This window comes from Tenebrio molitor, chromosome 4 (assembly GCF_963966145.1).
Source record: "Tenebrio molitor chromosome 4, icTenMoli1.1, whole genome shotgun sequence".
In the NCBI taxonomy this organism is placed as follows: domain Eukaryota; kingdom Metazoa; phylum Arthropoda; class Insecta; order Coleoptera; family Tenebrionidae; genus Tenebrio; species Tenebrio molitor.
Window position 1 is genome coordinate 308548 of NC_091049.1, and position 18843 is coordinate 327390.

At 36.4% G+C, this 18843-nt stretch overlaps 3 protein-coding genes across 11 annotated transcripts in view; 1 reads left to right on the forward strand and 2 right to left on the reverse strand.

Moving 5' to 3' along the window:
- The window catches only part of Lgr4 (Leucine-rich repeat-containing G protein-coupled receptor 4), a 75794-nt gene extending 75073 nt beyond the window's left edge, over nucleotides 1–721 (forward strand). For 4 of the 6 annotated variants that reach the window (XM_069045561.1, XM_069045559.1, XM_069045562.1 and 1 more), the window contains 3 exons: nucleotides 22–140; nucleotides 188–319; nucleotides 370–721. In XM_069045561.1, coding sequence (XP_068901662.1) covers nucleotides 22–140; nucleotides 188–319; nucleotides 370–432 — 314 coding nt within the window. In that variant the 3' untranslated portion in view covers nucleotides 433–721. Of the gene's footprint in view, nucleotides 1–21; nucleotides 141–187; nucleotides 320–369 lie in introns of those variants that run through there. The other 2 variants (XM_069045560.1, XM_069045565.1) reach the window with 2 other exon arrangements.
- On the reverse strand, nucleotides 609–1734 carry LOC138129273 (translational activator of cytochrome c oxidase 1). The gene is made up of 3 exons (XM_069045576.1): nucleotides 1443–1734; nucleotides 1227–1380; nucleotides 609–1174 (listed from the first exon to the last, which is right to left on the reverse strand). The coding sequence occupies exons 1-3, from the start codon at nucleotides 1627–1629 to the stop codon at nucleotides 709–711; spliced, it is 807 nt and encodes a 268-aa protein (XP_068901677.1). The 5' UTR covers nucleotides 1630–1734; the 3' UTR covers nucleotides 609–708.
- Nucleotides 1735–2936: 1202 nt separating this feature from the next.
- LOC138129954 (potassium voltage-gated channel unc-103-like) overlaps nucleotides 2937–18843 on the reverse strand; it is a 94545-nt gene continuing 78638 nt past the window's right edge. For 3 of the 4 annotated variants that reach the window (XM_069046290.1, XM_069046291.1, XM_069046293.1), the window contains 9 exons: nucleotides 18602–18834; nucleotides 6768–7220; nucleotides 6338–6531; nucleotides 6117–6282; nucleotides 5814–5924; nucleotides 5440–5508; nucleotides 4280–4826; nucleotides 3999–4143; nucleotides 2937–3945 (listed from right to left, as the gene is read on the reverse strand). In XM_069046290.1, coding sequence (XP_068902391.1) covers nucleotides 3907–3945; nucleotides 3999–4143; nucleotides 4280–4826; nucleotides 5440–5508; nucleotides 5814–5924; nucleotides 6117–6282; nucleotides 6338–6531; nucleotides 6768–7220; nucleotides 18602–18834 — 1957 coding nt within the window. In that variant the 3' untranslated portion in view covers nucleotides 2937–3906. The remainder of the gene's footprint in view (nucleotides 3946–3998; nucleotides 4144–4279; nucleotides 4827–5439; nucleotides 5509–5813; nucleotides 5925–6116; nucleotides 6283–6337; nucleotides 6532–6767; nucleotides 7221–18601; nucleotides 18835–18843) is intronic. The other variant, XM_069046292.1, reaches the window with a different exon arrangement.

The following is an 18843-nucleotide window of genomic DNA, read 5'->3' on the forward strand; positions in this document are numbered from 1 at the left end:
TCCCCGAATCACAGTTTTCAGTTGCAGGCTACCCGATCCCACAGGATTTGTACGCTTGGCTGGCGATCTTCATCCTGCCGATCAACTCAGCCCTAAACCCGGTCCTATACACGCTCACGACCACCGTGTTTAAGAAACAGGTTGGTACTCGTCAAATTTGCGCACTTGTACTCATGTCTCGTTGCAGATGAGGAAAGTGGTCAATTCGTGCATGCACAAGAGGAACGAGCCGCACCACTCCGCGTCCGAATCGGGCTTCAGCCTGAGCTTTGGCGTCTTCCCGATAGGCGGCAGCACGAGGAGAATCTTGAGCTACAGGGTGGGATCAGGTACGTCTGGAAAGGAAAGGACTACAGTGGTCGGTTGCAGGGGACGCAGAGCAGTCTGACGGCGAGCAAGAACAGTTGGAAGAGACCCCCGACGGCCGTCTGATAATTGTAATAAACGTATTTTTCCTGCACGATAGTTTCAGAGTTGTAGATGACGCACACGTTAAATTCAACCCAACCTCACATATTTAACGAGGATCCAAGTCCACACCGACTGTACATTTTTGTGAAATTAAGTGTCACAATCACAAATGGGGAAATACGTTTCAAAACAATGTAAATAGTACAATAAGTGTATTTTTATATATACAATAATTACATTTGAAGTATCACTGTGATCTTAATGTTAGAACCAAATGTACTGTGTATGTGAATAAAGTTATGCAATATTATCTGAGAGCCTCACCACTTCAGGTAACGCTTCCAGCTTGTCGTACAGACTTGCGCACAACTTTAAATCGTCGTCGCCTAGTTCTTGGAATTTTAAAGGCACATAGTCCACACTGGCGCTAGTAATTTTATAACTGAATTTTTCCAAGCCTGTCACAACTTTTTTTAAATTCGTTGCCCCACAAATGAACTGCAAGGTGCCCTCAGGTTCTTGCCTTTTGACATCTTCAGCGCCCGCTTCGATGGCGTGATCTGTGGCGAGTTCCAGTACTTCCTCTGTTGACTTGCTCTCATCAACTTCTGCCAACACGATGCCTTTCTGATTGAACAGGTGGATACCCCCTCCATCACTGTATTTTCCATTGTGTTTCTTCAACAGAGTTGAAATGTTCTGCTTGAGTGTGTGTAGATTGTTTGTAAAAACCTCACATAAGATTATACAACCCCCGGGACCCCTGAAAACTGAATAATAACAAAATAACTAGTTGTGTTGGCTCTTGCACTTACTTCAATTCCAGCAGGTGGGGTTTACTGTTTGATTTGTCATTTTCGCAACTCTTTATCACACTTTGGATTGTCGCCACGGGCATGTTCGCTCGTCGCGCCTGTTCGAGTACGTTCTCCAATTTGGAGTTTTTTTTAACGTCAGTTGAACCTCCTTCTGTTAGAGTAGAAAGTGAGGTTATGTTAAGAAAAAGCACGTTTAATTTGAAATTCACTTGCCTTGGATTGCAACCTTCATCTGGCGACTTATTTTAACGAAAAGCACGGATCTAGCGGAGTCTTTGGCCGTTTTGATGTGTCGAATATTTTGCCATTTTGAATGACCGGCGAAACGTCGAGGAATTACATTTATTCCATCATAAACACTACAAACTCGCCAACACGTCGATGTCACGTTTCTAAACATTTTTAGTAAAGCAATTTTGTAATTTAAGCCCCAATAGCACTAACAGCTAACCTATAAATTCTAGTTAAATTGCCGTAAGTCAAGAACAGTCGATAAGTCGCTACCTAGATGAGTCGCTATTAGTGGCGTTCCACACCACAGTTCACAAATACACATGCCGGTAAATCAGATTTCGGTATTAATAAAATTGTATCCTGTGATTGTATCAAATTATTGTTGGCTGATTAATAATTATCAATCTAAATACGGAAATTAAAGTCGGAGTGGTGTGATTTTTATCATTTAAATCTGATGTAGTTCATTTGGTATCAATTTAATCGACTGTAATTACACGAGGTCTTTTTTTGTCAGGATAAAATTGAATGTTTTTACGATAATTTGGTTGCTTGGTAAATTGACGACACAAACCACCCGATAAAAAAAACGAGTCCGAAGGACGAGTTTTTTTATCTGGTGGTTTGTGGAGTCAATTTACCAAAAAGAAACCAAATTAGAGTTTAAAAAATGAAATTTTATCCTGGACGAAAAAACCTCGAGCGTAATTCGATGAGATAATTTAATGAATAATGATAGGTAGGTAATTATGAAAAATTGAATTGGCCATTTTGCACTTCAATTTATTATACAAGCTGTGTCAATGTTTAAGATTGTTGGTTCGTTATCATAACAACAAACAATAATCAGGTTCGAAAAAGTTTGCCATGGAAGTTTAAGCACATTTTATCCAGATGCAAAGTTAGGGCTAACTTTATCCGATGTCAAAGTGACAAATGCATCGCGGCTTATGGGATTTTTTATACATGAATTAAATTATCATAATTAAAATTTCTTTGTTACGGTTATGGACGGCAACAAAGCTGTTTTATCTCACGAGATTGCGTTTTTCAGGCTCATTAGGTAAACCAAATTTAACTGAAACTCTGAACGTTATATTATAATCACCATTTTGGATCCGCCATTTTTTTTTTTTTTTTGAAAGACTAATACCAAATTTGTAATCAGTGACCTAAAGACAGCCCCATTACTAAATTTCATAAAAATTGATAAACTTGATAATATTTAGATCCGCCATTTTTTTTTTGGAAAAACTAAGAACAAATTCGTAACCAGCGATCTCGAAAATCCCTATTTCTCAATTTTCAATCAATTATTTTGATTCTTTCGACTTTTGGCCAGCTTTTCGGTAATTTTTCCCACTGTGAAACGGTTGGTATGTCTGTTTGAAAAAATGACAAAGTGGTGCCAACGTAAATAGAAAATTGGTGAAGGATAGTGACGGTGAAATGCAAGGAGTACGAAAACATCCCTTTACTTCAATGCCTTTATTCAGGGGCACGTGACGAGTATGTTATTTTATTTCATAGTTACATATTATTAAAAATATGATAAAATTGTGTATAAACATATAATTTGTGCTTACAAAATTTCATAAAAGCGATTTGATGCCAAAAAACAAGCGTAACAAATAATTTCAACAAACAATTAGGGAAATATTTCAAATTGTCTTTCATTTGAAGATCTTTTTACCTCCTTAAAAAGATTTGTCGATTTTCCTAATTCAACCTTATCGTAAATTTTGAGACGGATATTTTTGTTCGGGTACTGGCGCCACGATCGATAGAAACGGAAACTTCGAACGAAATCACCTCAAACAACTAATTTATTGCTACTAAGAATTGCTACCGGAAATAAGGCTCCATTGCTTTTGACAAGGCAATTTATCGAGATATGCTTCGGCTAATCATAATTATAAAAAATCGATATGTAACAAAATTACGCGCGGGCGATCAGACGCCGCCGGCGGCGAGTCGTTGGTGTTTCGTGCTTGTCGTTGACCGCCACCAAGCCGCATTACGAATTTTCCCACCAGGACGCGTTGATCACCTGCAGCTGTCAAAACCGTAGAATTTTGCGAAAGTGACTTATTGTCCTTTTTGGACGCAGCGCCAGCCTGAAATCTAAGCTGCTGCAAACGAGACTTCACCGGTGACTCCCCGATAATTACGAAGCTAATATTTATAGCGAATTGCATTATTACACGGATTTAACTTTAGATATTACTCTACTATTACGAAATATCAAGAAAACTGGGTACACCACCGGCGAACCCCCATCCCCAGTGTGTCTTAAATTTAGCGAATTATTACATAATCTCACTGTGGTTTTGTTTCATATTTTTAAATGTAGTACGACAGTCTATAAGCTTCTTTCCGGTTACGTACTGAAAGCAATATAATCTTGAAAGATGACGTAACTAAAAAAACCGAAACGATGAAGCTATTTCTTGGGTTTTTTCGGACTGCCTTGCGGCGACTCCTGCAACAAAAAGAGCGTCAGCCAAGTTTAAACGAGGGACTCGTCGTCAGTACCAAATCCAGTTCGTCGAGCGATTCTAGCTTGGCGATTGGAGCCGATTTGTCTTCTTTGAACTCTTTTTCTTTCGTTATCGACACATCGGTCCACGATGAGTCTTGATACTTATCAAAATCGAAAGTTTTGTTGAATGATGCAAATCTACGACACCATTTACGTTCTAACCATCCGTTCAAACCCCATTGGAAAAGAGAGAATAGAGCTCGTCTTTGTTTTGTTTTTAAATTAAAACCATCGCGCCGAGCCCCATTCTCTTCCTGCCCTGCACCATCCTCACCTATGAAGTACTTGGGAATGCTGTTGACTCTTTGATATCGGTTTTGGCTCGCTAACGGACCTCTGAAACGTATGCCTACTCCTAATTGGGTCTAGGTTGACGTTCTCGTACTCGGGCATCTCGTGCCTGGCCTCGCCGCCGCCGCCGGCCTGCCCCTGCAGGAGGGTCAATATCATCTTGACGTCCGCCGCCAGAGTCTGCTCCAGCGACTGGACCCTCCGCGCCAGGTGGTCCAGCTTGGTGTTGATGTGCTCCAATTGACCCCTACTCACTACTAAATTATCAGAATGTGTTTCTATTGTGGAATGTTGCAAGTGCTGCGTCGTCTCGTGCTGCAATGTCTGCGCCATCGTGGCCGCGTCCCCGTGGTGGGGCGGGCTGGGGCTGTTGGTGTAGTAGCTGGTGCTGCTGGATATCGGCACCGAGCTATGCGGCTGTTGGGATTGTTGTTGTTGCTGCTGCTGCGGGGGGGCGTCCTGGTAGGTCCCTACCGACGACTGACGGCGGATGGTGCGGATCCGGTGGCTGGAAGGGGGCGTCGATTGCGCTGCAAAAGCCAATGGTCGGTAACACGGCCCCCGGAACCGCAGCGTCATGCAAGCATGCGAACGGTAAAGCCGCCTACTCAGATACATACATTCAAACGGTAGAATAGAAGTGCTAGAGAGCAATACGGTTGAGATAGTTTTACGCTAAACAATTTCGAATCAAGTGTTTTTGAAAAAAGAAAAGGTTGTAACAGTGCAGGTGCAGTTGAAATACATGTAAAGGCTGTCGGGGCAATAAAAACACAAAAAAAGGTGCACACTAAACAGCTGGAATACTCTGTACATGTCTTGGCTGTAACTGGGCATACAAGCGAATCTTAAAAAGAACTTCAACATTTTTTTTTCTTAATCTAACATTTTTTGACATTGTGACCTCACGTTAAAAACACATTGAAAAGAAAAAGGCAATAAGACACATTTGGGACCTCCTTTTTTATTTGGAAAAATGGATTAACTTTTTACTTGGTTCACGTCTACGTTTCCTCTCTCGGCACTACCAAATTAAAAACACTAAAGGAACCAAGTGGAGACACGCACGTGGGGACATGTATCTCAACAACACCCAGTATATATATAAGAGTGTAACATCGTGTATAGAAACACATATCTTACCTATGAGTGGCTGATGAGTTTTGTGTAACCTTAGGTCTGGTATACTTCTTTTGAGCTGTGATAGCATGCCTAAACACGGTCGATATGCAAATTACTTTTATTGGTGACACAGTTGGTGCAATAGAATTTTTTTTAGAACGTCAATAACTGTGTCACTAATAAAAGTGATCAGGACAAAAAGAAATTAATACAGGGTCGTTCCAAAATAACGAGCAAAAAGGGGGCAAGGGGCAGCACATCAAAACTGTCATCTCCAATAGAAACAAATGTATCTTGTATAGACTGAATTTTTTGTATTAATGGCTTGCAGCCAGTTTCTGGTTAGAGGTTTTTTTCAAAGATTAGTGTGGGAACAAATCGACGGTGTCCTTTACCTGTGATGGAATTTAAAGTGGACGATCTCTTCTTTTCCTCGCCGAAGTCCAGGTTGATAGGTGTTACGTCTTGGCCAGCTTTCTCTGTCGAAAATTCCAGTATTCCGTGGCCTAAAAAATGACAAATGCATTTAGATACGGAGGAACTAACTCAGGGAAATGTTTTCTTATTAAAATTAAAAACTGGATGTTTATTTTTAACAGAAAAAAACGCTAACAAAAACAAATGTGGAGATAAAAAAATATAGGACCACATCTGTTAAACGAATAGAAACATTTTCTTAAACAAACTCTTCATTTTACCTGACTCAGATTCGTCGCTGTACTGCGAATCCTGCCTCCCCGTCATCGAGTTGCCCCTGCTGGACACCCCATTCGAGTTGACACCCCTGAAATAGCGACTCTCTTTCGTATGCGTCTGTGCTTTCGGATAGAAAGAGCGTCTTGGAATAACGCCGGCTTGTTCCTCCTGACAAAAACACGATAACAAAACACACAACACACTCCACAGGGGAAGTACTTACATCTCTTAAATTAAACGTAATCTCTAAGTTATTCATGAATTGATTATAAAACTCCGGATACAATTCTAGCACGTCTAGGAGATCATCTCTATGTATCTTATGTAAATCACAGTACGTCAAAGCCCTAACGTTACAGCTCGACTTTCCCAATGTGGGATGTAGACAAGGATTTTCCCCGAAAATATCGTATTTACCTGAAAATGACATTCTATTTGTGGTAACTGCGCAGCAAACAATAGCGTAATGGCCGGTTTGTGAAAGCAGAAATGTACAAACTGCGATAGAGTTGTTGTTCGATGTTATCAAAGTCACACATCAAAATTGCTTAGTCGATAGTATTTGTACAGGATCCTAAAATACCATTTGTTTGTATGGATCTCTTGCATAACGCAACTTCCAAGAACCGACCACAAATTAAGGACCCACTGACCTAAAATAGCCATCACAATGTCATCCCTTAATATTTCAATGGAACCCCTCGATATGAAGTAGAGCGACGTGAGCACATCGCCCCTGTGCACCAAGGTGTCGCCAGGTGGCGCGTGCGTCGTTTTGAACTTCAAAGTGAACGCTCGCAGACAGCCGGGGCTGGCCCCGTCGAACACGCTGCAGTTCTGCAAGAGGTTCCTGTTCAGGTGCAGACAGATGTCCGCCTGAAGACACTCGGGGAATCCCTTCAGCACCGAGTTCATGTCGATGCCGTTGGTGAAGGTCCAAGCGTGCTGGAAGTACTCCTCGAGGCGCTGACGCAACGGGTTCGGGATCTGATGGAATCTGATGAACTCGCGGACGCGCAGCATCTGGGTGTGGTAGCGCGCTGTGCCCGAGTAGAGACGCTGGATGATGGCCGAAACGTTGCCGAAGATGCTGGCGTACATCAGGGCTAAAGAGACGAACAGATAGTTTATTTCAAATCCGTACAAATCCGTAATAAAATTGTTTCTTGAATATGTTTGTATGTTTACGTGTTTCGGATAAACTCGACAACTACTAGACCGATTTCAAACATTCTTTCACTGTTAGATAGATTGATTCTTCAGGAGTGACACAGGCTAGTATCATCACGCTAGTAAATAATGGCACTGACCAGTGAAATAAAATGTTAACACTAATTAAAAGTTCTCCAATAGTTACATGCTTTTACACCATATTTAAGATCTACTTAACTAAGCCAATAACTTATATGTATATAGGTACCTTAATTTTTTTGTTGTTAAAATATGTTTTCACCTTCAGAATGTCATTTAAATTCGATTTCATTTTCGTTTGTTAAGATTACATGAACCTCTTCGTGACGGAAATAAAATAAGGCATAAAATCGTAACGATAGGTGTCAGTTACATTACTGCTTCTATTTGTTTTGAAAGGAAACTATATTTTTTTTAGTCAAAGTACTCAATAAATTTTATAACTTAATCAGAATGGATAAATTGAAAAGTAAATTGCCACTGAAATTGAGATGTTTTCCTATCGCTGAAGTTATCTATTATGTTAAAAAGTTTTTATTTTTTATGAAACGAAGTGTTTTAAAGACTACCAGCTCAACGGATAAAAAATAATTATAATAAACGAGTTGTCGTTAAGTTCGTAGATAATTAAATCAAAGATAGTAGAATGCTAACCGAAGAAAACGTTAATATAGGCGGTGCGCGACTGGAAATTTCAGTAAGAAGTTTATAAATAAAACATTTGCAGAAATGGCATACCGGCTTCAACAAAATGGACCTCGTCCTTATACATAATGGTATTAGGTCTTTCAGTGAAATGGATTTAGAGGAGAAATTCGCTTTGAGTCGATTTTGCTTGTTACTTGTAGACTTGTTCTTGAAAATGCATAAACAGCGTGAACATTCTGCAGCTGTTTTGTCATTTCGGATACGTATTTTTAGTTTGCAATTTTCATTTATAATACCACGAGTAGTCCAAATTATGTCGATTTTTTTTCAAACTGGTCAGGAATTATCAATTTATTGTGCTTGGGAATGAATCCACGAGTGCGTCAGCACGAGTGAGATTCGCAAGCAAAATTGAATGAGTGCAACTAGTTTGAAAAATAGTCTACTTAATTTGGACTACGAGTTGTATTCGGAGGACTATTCCATGAACCAACTTTGGCAATTTGGCAGCAAATCGGAAGAAGAAATTAACACAGAAATCGAAGAAAATGTTTCCAACAACACAAAAAAGACACGTGAGTCCATTTGGAAGCAATTCTCAAGGCTGCATTCATTTGTTTAAAATTATCGCTGGGATCACTAGTGGTATTACCGATACAATTTCCACGAGTGGGAATATTCGGTCCAATTTTTTGAAACCATGGTAACAAATGTGTAAAATTGTGTTTTTAATGGTCCATTTTTAACAAATGACAGGTGAATGGAATAGTCAATGAAATTTCAGTTTGATTGAATTTTTTTCGATTGTTTATTTATAATGTAAGTACGGGCATACATAATTTGTGATTTATAATGATAAAAGCAACTGATAGTAATTTTTCTAATGCAAAAATTTAATTTGATCAAATTTACAACGTAAATTAATTCTTAATTAGCTTTTAAATATATGGCGTAATTAAAATTTAATTCTCGAACATTACACTAATTTAAATTTAATTCAATTAACCACACACTTTTAATTCAATCTCCAAACGCACTATTAGGTCAAATTGAATTCCGAGTCGGCCTGTTTGCAATTATCGATTAGTCTTGTGCTGAAATATACAGGGTTATTCTAAATGATTGTAGTCGAAGTAGGCGTGAAAACTGAATGTAAAATTTATGGTTGCCGCTTCACATAAAAAAATAATCAAAAATATGTTTTAATTTGGGTGCAAAACAACTCAATATTTTTAAAATTGATTGTAGAACAACTCAATAGTTCTGGATTCAATCGCTAATTTAACAAAAATAAATAAAACCCTCATCATCGCACTTTTCACCTAAAAAATGACAGTGACAGCGACACAACTGACAGTTCACATGAAAGCGGCAAAAATGTAATAACATGGGCACAGCCTACTTCGACTACAATCATTTAGAATAACCCTGTATTATTATTATTAAACTGAGAATATAGTGTCACATGGTACATTTTTGATTAATTTCATTGGTTGAAATACAGAAACAAAGACGCAGAAGAGGCTATCAACAAATCGATGATAATTTTATCACCGCATGTTGACTCTCACCTGTTTTTAATGAATAAAATTGGTTAATGTCAAAGTGACAGAAAATTTCAATGAACGCGACAACGTCAGAAAATAGTGCTGTTAACCAGAAAACGTTTCAACCAATAGTTCAATAGATCACCATCGATGAGGATATGCTAGCGAGGAAAAGATTCGAAAGTTAATTGAGAAGAAAACTCCAAAAAAATGTTGTATTGAGTATCCTGTTTGACATTTAAAAAAATGTATTTTCTGTTAGCGTTCATTACATTCTCTCACCAAATATAACACGTGTTATGATTAATCAACGATAATAATCATAACACTAGTTATATTATCCCCGAAAATATCAGTTGCAGCATTAAATGATGTTTTTATAAAACCTGACGTTGTCAACTTGTAATCATTGAAGGATATTTTTTTCTCCACGACCGTTAGTGAATGTTTCCGAAATCATTTTTAATAATAGAAAGTAAAAATTCTCACTCTTGAGATTGGAATATTTATTCAAACATCGTGGTTTAAGTAATCTATTCCTAAATTGTACTTTTTTGGAGAAATAAAGAGAATAATTTAGATGTGATTGCAAGCTCGAAATGGTTTAGTTGCTTTACTCAGATATACCAACAACAATTCGTTTAGATTACAACATAACATTTAAATGTTTTTTTTCTAATTTGTTGTTTTAACAAAGCTGTTAACGCATTCGTTTTGAATGCGTTAATAAGCTACTAAACACATCCGAAATCTAAGAACTATTTTCAGTTGGTAACACACATTGCCGGCAGCAAATTGACTCTGGTATTCTCTGCTGTTTGCCGCATTTCTGGATAATTCATCTTTAATTGCAATTTCACTTGCGAAAAATGACAATTATGTTTAGTCTAAATTCAAATTTAGGATTTCAGTTTAAATGTTAACCATGAAATAAATGTGTCACCATGTCACCAACTGTCACAAAATTCCCTAAATTACCAAAATTGATTTTATTAGTAAAAAAAACATGTATTTAATATGCAAATTAGAAAAAATTCGTTTTATAAAACTGCAAATCTGACTCGTGTCTTAATAAAAGTTTTATAAAACTCATGTTTTAATATACTATTATGCAATTACATACAAGCGGTGGAAATTATTTATTGATTATTAATTATTAATTATTATACTCGTGATGAACTGATGAGATGATTGTTTTGGTTGGTAGGTCAGATGAGTAGATGACATTGTTGAACTGAGTGGAAGGGGAATAGGGGGGTTCGGGAGGGTAATCGAGGTTTGCATTTCTAATCGCTTAGAGATTTTGTTGCTACGTTAGTTTTTTAATCATAACTTGACTAATATTCCCTCAAAATTATAATCACAAAGACCATCGTAATCAGAGAATATCGGTCTTTAGTTCTTAAAGAATACATTTTTGATTTGAGGCTTAGTTTTCGAGCATTGGAGTGAGAAACGTAAAAACATGGCAAAATTAACGAATTTTTGGCGAGCGTCGAACAGAGATACAGGCATTTGAATTTTATTCTTTCCATAAGACGCAATGCTAATTTGAAAATTGTTTATTTTTTTACAACCAAACGGCTACAGAAAATATTACGAAGTTTCCACCAAAAAAAATATTTGAACATCGGCTATCTGACACGCTACGTATGTCGAAAATTTTGAATAACGCCTTTTTGCACACGACAATTTTTGAACTTTTTTTTTTGAAAGTTCACCTATACATGATCAATCGATTTAGCAAGGTGTCAGCTTTTTGCCATTAACACGACCAACTTTTTAAGCCTCCGAGTTCTGTTAGTCGGAAAGCCAGCGAATATTTTTCTCATTTCATTTCGAAACGAGAATTTTATGATACGTACCGTTGCAGATGTGGCAATCACGGAGGTGACCATTTGGCAACAGTGCGTTATAACGTCCCGCGACAAGAGGGAAGAGAAAATGAAAAATACCTGATCTCTGAATATGTATTTGTATTGGAACGGTTCATCGTTTATTATATGGATCCTAAACCACTCGTATTGCTCCACTCTTTCTGTTGTTTTCATTTATAATTGTTTCCGAAAATTCTCCTTATTGATATTTAAAAACTGGGTTAATTTTTTTTTCGTTGAGTAAGACATTATTTCTTCGTGGTTTTAAATAGTACAATTCTCTATCATCTGGTGATAGAGTCATTAATAATACTAACACATTAATATCCTCTTGTACAACAGCTAGGTACATGAGGAAAGATCAGCATCACTTTCTGCTTTACTTCGTTGAAAATTATTTTCGGTTAGTTTTTTTGCAAAGAACATTAATAAATCTATTTTTATTTTTGATGTTTGACGTTTTAATCTGTGAAGTATCATACCACCATCAATTATATAGAAAAACTTGCTAACATCGTTAACATCCGTTTAAAATTATTCAAAAATATTATATACCTATGTAGCGACGCTTTAGTCGTTTTCCTCATTCCAGCATTCTTCTTCTTACTTATGGCTCTTACATTAAACATTTTTAATATGGGATGATACGTTTTGAGGGAGATTATAGGAAAAATCTTTTATGTTTAATATGTGATGTGTGAAAGTGAGTGTTGGTTGAACTACAGCGATAGCAGGTTGCGATTCACCTTAACAAACGAATTTTCAAAATACTTTAATGATGAATTAATTACATATCCATTGTGCTGTTTAGTATGTACAAGTAGATACAGGTAGTAGTGCCAAAACTATATGTAAGTAATATGTATATATTTCTCAATTTCTCAAAGATATCTAAAAATGTATATCTCTTACGTAACTTGAGCGATGTCTTGTCCCAATAGTATTTAAAAATTGCTTATTACGCTTTAATTCAGAGTCATCTACAGTATGCCATTTTGGCATGGGGTCATTCACCTTCGCGGCATAGACTGTTTAGGTTGCAGAGAAGAGCCATTAGAAGAATTGCAAAATTAGGGTACAAGGATGACTGCCACGAATATTTTCAGAAACTCAATATTCTCACTCTATCCTGTCTATACATTTACAAGTGTCTAGAACATATTATAAAAAATCTTGATTCCTACCCTACTCTTGGTGCATTTCATGACTACCACACCCGAGCCGAAGCCATTAGCTTTAAAACAATAAGATTATCTAAATCCAAGGATGCTATAAATTATTTTTGCTTAACATTTTTTAACAAACTTCCGGTGAAAATAACAAAAACCATTAATGAAAAGATGCTGTTGAGTAAAATCAAATCATATCTTATAGAAAAATCATTTTATTCGTTTGAAGAGTTTTTAGAGAATAAATTCACTGATTTTACATGATATGGGTGCACAAAGTCTTGTAGTTAATCAATAATTTTTCTTTGCTTTCGTTTTTGCTCTTTTACTCCTTATTAATTATAATTTGATGTACATATTATTATTATGCTTAGTTGAATTTTTTAGCTGCATTCTCTTCTGGTTAAATCTAGTTGGTTGACGTGTGCAAATACGCTGTATCTTGGCATGAATAAACTTATTATTATTATATTTCTCATTGTACCGCATTTTTATGTTGTAAAAATTGAATTTTTACTAGAAATGCTAGGTAACTTATAAAAAAATATACAACTTTTTATACTAGAGTTTCAATATAAAATATTATCTTTGGAATAAATATCGTGAAAAACTGATTTTTTTCCATAAATATCAAAATCATTGTTTAAACAATAGAAATTATTTATGTGTCCCCACCAAAGTGTTTCTGATTTCAAATAATATATGAAAACAAATATTTAAAAAAAAATCACTCGACTATTAGGACGAATAGTAAGATTGAAAAGTTATCGAGTGCAACGCAAAACAGGTGCAAAATGTTTTGTTGCGCGGGTGCTAGTACCGCCTACCGCGTGCAAGCAAGCCCCTTCATAAAGCATGAACCTTGCACCGTTGGATTCTTCCCGCCAAAGCGCTTCTTCTGAGCCTTAAAAAAATCACCTTCTCGCTTCCTTAATTTCCAAGAAATTCGCAAAAAACTGAAAAAAAAATCATATTTTTGCACATATTTAAAGTGGCTCTATAGAACGATGATCCTTTCGTCGAAGTCTGTTATGTGGACCACTTGTGCTTTGGTCTGATCCGTATTAAAGATTATTCAAGATCTTCGAATTTTAGACCAGTTCAACTCGCTTATTGGTTTTTATTTATTTATTAGTACTGAAGATACGGCAACATATTTTCCTTTTTTTTTCGGAAATTTTGTTATCAAAGGGTATGGTTTTTTAATGCCTTTACAATTAGAAAAAAAAACTAACAGAATCAATAAAAACAATTAAGTACACGTTACCATTGCCCATAAATGGGTAGATGGTATAAAAATTATATGCTCATTCGGGTTTGTAGTGTTTTTGGACCCATTTCGTTTCTTGTAGGTATTTTTTTTTTTCATTTGGGTCATCAATAGCAAAGTTATAGCGTGGATCGTTTTTTTAAGACAGCCTAAATAAAGTGTCTTGTCAAAAAATGATATTCTAGTTTGGTAAATCATAATTCATAACCATTTTTCTAACAATCATGGTTATGAATTTTGTTATACTTATAAACGTGTGACAAATCATCTTGCTACTTTGAAAGATGGACGTGGTTGCAGCAAATTTTCTTTTGCATTTTCAAAATAACGTGGAAAATGCTGAGAATCATTAAGTGTAATACAAATGTAGGTCAATAATTGAATAGTATGTACTTTTATTGCTATTACAAAGTTCTGTTGTGCTTTCAGGGCTACATTGAGATTAGAATATAGATTGATAAATGATAAGAGATTAAAATTACCTAATTAAAAAAAATTAAAAAATTATGAAAATATGCTCCTTCCCCAACGTCTGGACCGTAATTTCAGGACTATAATGTAAATATTACAAACAAAATAATTGTTTCCGTAGGTCTTGGGGACTGGCCGTGCGTGGGGAACAGAGCGGTGCGGGAGGGTGATCCAGGTTTACATTTCTAATGGCATCGAGATTTTGTTGCAACGTTAGTTTTTTAATCATAACTTGATTAATATTCCCTCAAAATTATAATAATAAACACCTTCGTAATCAGAGAATATCGGTCTTCAGTTCTTAAAGAATACATTTTTTCGATTTGAGGCTTAGTTTTTGAGCAATGGAGTGAGAAACGGAAAAACACAGCAAAATTAACGAATTTTTGGCGAGCGTCGAACAGAGATACAGCCATTTCAATTTTGCACTTCCCATAAAACGCAATGCTTCTTTGAAAATTGTTTATTTTTTTACAACCAAACGGCTACAGAAAATATTACAAAGTTTCTACCAAAAAAAATACTTGAAAACCGGCTATCCGATAAGCTACGTAACTCGAAAATTTTGAGTAACGCCCTTTTGCACACGGCAATTTTTGAACTTTTTTTTTTGGAAGTTCACCTATACATGACCAATCAATTTAGCAAGGTGTCAGCTTTTTGTCATTAACTGCCGACACGATGAACTTTTTGAGCCTCCGAGCGAATATTTTCGTGATTTCGTTTCGCCACGAGAATTTTATAATTCGTATCATGCGACTTGGCAATCATGGAGCTGACTATCTGGCAACAGTGCGTTAAAATGTAGCCGAGAGCCCACCGCCCAACTCGGCAAAAAGAAAAATATAATTTCCTCGATATTTGCATCATTGCCGGACAGTTTGATGGTTTTCAACATTTTAAAAAACGAGGTGCACCGTCAAAAGCGATCGGTCGTGACGCTAAATGTAGGTAATGAATTTCTTATAACCACACCAATTAAAATTATCGCATAGTTTTCATTTCATTTTGTTTGATTAAATGAATCCGACTCTGTCGTATCATTTCAATAATTTGAAGCCTTTTTGACGTATTTTCGCAATTTCAAACAAAAAAAAAGTAATTGCTTTGCTCCTCTCATTTAACGAAGTCTTCACAATGCTGGAACGTAATGAAGCGGTTCCGTTCACATTCCTCTATTTAATATGTTCCCGTCATTTCAGAGCAGTTCATTAAAAATTGAAAAAAGTTAAAACCCAAGACCTAGAAATGTAGACTAGAAAAATGCCTACAACTAAAAAAATTCAAAATGAAAACTTTGATGCAAGTAACTTGGAATTGTATTGTATACATATGTATATTATCAAAAAATAATTGTTGACGTCAATAAGTCGTCACGGAGTGGATTGTTAAAAAATTTCTGTCAAAAATCATATTTTCGCCATCATACATCAAAACAGCTTTCACAAGTTGATGCAATGAATTAGTCCACAGATTTGAAAAGTTATTGGATAAATAATACCGACATTGTCATTATCAAGGGTAACGTTTAGCTCGTTAGTTTTAATGATCTGTGAAGGATAAAATTAAGTTGGGTATTATGCCAACAAGATGAAATCGGTAATAAAATCATCTGCAACATCAAATGATCGTAGGCCAAAGAGCATCAAATCAGATATTTTTTTTGTACTCAATTTTAAAAGTTCCACATTTTTTTTAACTTGGTTTCTCTCCAAACAAAATTTCATCTCCACATCCCAACAATTTCATACTTCGATTATTCACAAATTTTGAAAACTTGTTATCGAACTTCGGTAACACTGCTCTCCATCACAATTCTTTCCTTGAGAATCCAGATATGTACAATGTTCCGACGCCCACAGCTTCGGTAGGAACAGAACTTCCAACGCTGCCTTTTCAGTAAGAAGGCGATATTAAGACAAGTTTCCAGTGGGTTAAATTTCCGGAATAATATAAAATTCTGAAATACGAGCTTCCAAAAAACACAAACCAGAAGTATCTTGTACGGTTGCAGCAAATAAAAGAAGTAAGCTAAAGCTCTGGGACATAATGCGGTTGTTGGCTCAAGTCAAGATAAGCAACTTCTCCTGTACTTGTGAGAAGCAACAGTAACATTTTACGATTTGTCTTTTACGGCAGCGTTGAGGATCAGGACAAATTTTAGACTCCAAAGATTTGTCGCATCTGGCATTTAAGGACCTTAACAAGGTCTTTGGATTTGGAATTTAAAGAAACAATGGTCTGATACCGGACTTGTCTAAAACTCAAACCTGTGCAATCAATAAAAAACGTTTTTCTTTTGTCCTCAAACCGATGACTGTAATTTGTTTGAGAAAAAAATCCAGTTGGAGTATTTTTCCTCAATTAAACAACGTAAAAGTTCGGCGGAGAATTTCGCTAAAAAATTATTTAGCCGATTAACGTCATTGACGGATCTGGAGATCGATAAAAATATTTTCTCCGATGGTTATTCGAGGGTAAATAACATCGTTCAATTCTTGAAATACACCAAAAACCGGAACAGTTTGATCGGGATAACGTCAGGGAAGTAAATGAAAGTACTTATTTTTAAGTTTATGCCGAGTTTCATCACGAAGAGTTCCTTGAGCTAAAAATACATTTTAACGCAACATTTAAACAAACGATATCGTTTCATCTGTAATCGTGTAAAGTTTACGGCACTCTCAGCAGAAAAGTATCTTTCTCTTGCTTCAAAGCGAGGACAATTCGTTTGTTGGCAGCCACTCTATTATTTCGTCTCGTTTCAATATCTCACCCTGAGAGAACAAGTCTGATAATTTTCAAAAACAAAAACCCAACTGGGAAAAAAATCTCATTATACAAAAGCGGATGAAAAAGTAGATATTTGACACCGCTGTCACGAAAATCGGTGAAGCAATTCTGGAGATATTCACGCTTAAACTAAACATATTTTTTCACTACTAGTAATAAAGTCTAGCGTTATCGGTTGTCATAAAACACTGAGAAGTTTCGTTTTTCTACCTTGGCCCAGTGACAGGTAAATAATTTTTCATTATTAACCAGTGGTGAATAATGGAACAGCCGTCACTTAGCAACGAAAGATTGTCGTCTATTTCATTGGTTAACGTAGACGATTTTCATACCAACTGTCAAGAAATGACAACTCGGACCCGTCGCATCCGACAAAATAATTTGATTAATAATTATTATCAGGAAGGGTTTTAACGTGTCTAGTAGTGAAAAAAATAGTATATAAACCACGGTGGAGAAGTCCCTTATAGCCTTCGCGCCTTACAACCCTCGGCACGCCTCGGGCTGTAATCTTGGCGCTCTGGCTATAATCATGAACTTCTCCACTTTGGTATATAATATAGGTACTATTATAACTCTTCCTCTACTTGTTTTTTGTACCTACTACAGATAATACAGCGCGTTATTATGTATATTCTACGTAACTCCTGAGTAAATGAGTTATAATATCCAGCAGTTAAAGTCCAGTCGAAATCGGTTCAGTATTTACGGCAGTAGGGGCGCACAAATATACAAACAAAAATACATTTGATCCAAACGAAGTGCGTTGTTTATTCCTTTTGTTTACAGAAAAAAAGCATAACCAATTCATTTTGTAGATGATTTTGTTTTTTTTTCAATAAAAAAAAAATCCTGGCAAAACCAAGAGTACTCGTATTATGTATTCGATCACGCTCAACTCATTTCGTCTTCTAATACCTTTATAATCAAATTAATAGGCTAAAATATGGACAAAACTTATTCCATTTTAGAGAATTAATTCGCTAATACTTTTAAAATTTAGTTTTGGCAAAACTGACATTTAAATCAAGACACTGGCATACATAAAAGACATTTTGACATTTATTGTTAATTAATTGTTTTTAATAACTTAAAAAACTGAGTTCGATGTTATTTGCAGTACAGTTTTTCCTTTTTCGATAAATATAACGAATTCACTTTTTTCCACGCCCCCTTCTAAGCGCGTGCGCGTATGTCAACTGTCAAAAATGAAACTGTCATTAGAATAACTAACGTTTCTTTTGAAAAATGTTACTGTCGGTGGAATTTAAAAGTTTTCGAAAGTCATCATTACATACTTACTCACTTGAAAATGTATGTCAGCTTAGAAATTAAAAATTCTTTTTAAAAATATTCCTCATACTCGTACGAATCAATCAACGAGACTACTTTTGTTTCTCACGACCAACTGACTGTTACTCGAAAATGTGTATTGTCATGGCTACTTAACCCTCAGTTCCGAAACTGTCTACATATTTATTGATTCACCCGTTCCTGTGAACCCCCGATCCCGATACTCACATCCCGCCAGCATCACGCAGATGGTGAAGATCTTCTCGGCGTCCGTGTTGGGTGCGACGTTTCCAAATCCGACGCTCGTCAGCGACGTAAACGTGAAGTAGAGCGCCGTCACGTATCGACTTTTGATACTGGGCCCCCCTGTATTGTTCGGACCGTAAAACTGATGAGTGTCGTTGGCCAATATCTCCAACCAGCCGATCTTCGAATGGTTTTCGGCGCTGCCGATGGCGTACCTGCGGCAC

Bases quoted from the DNA above. Each gene is read 5' to 3' on its own strand.
- LOC138129273 (XM_069045576.1), bottom strand. From the start codon at position 1,629: ATGTTTAGAAACGTGACATCGACGTGTTGGCGAGTTTGTAGTGTTTAT. The intron at 1,381-1,442 runs GCAAGTGAATTT...CTACTCTAACAG, and splicing joins GATGAAGGTTGCAATCCAAG to AAGGAGGTTCAACTGACGTT. The intron at 1,175-1,226 runs GTAAGTGCAAGA...TTCAGTTTTCAG, and splicing joins CCCCACCTGCTGGAATTGAA to GGGTCCCGGGGGTTGTATAA.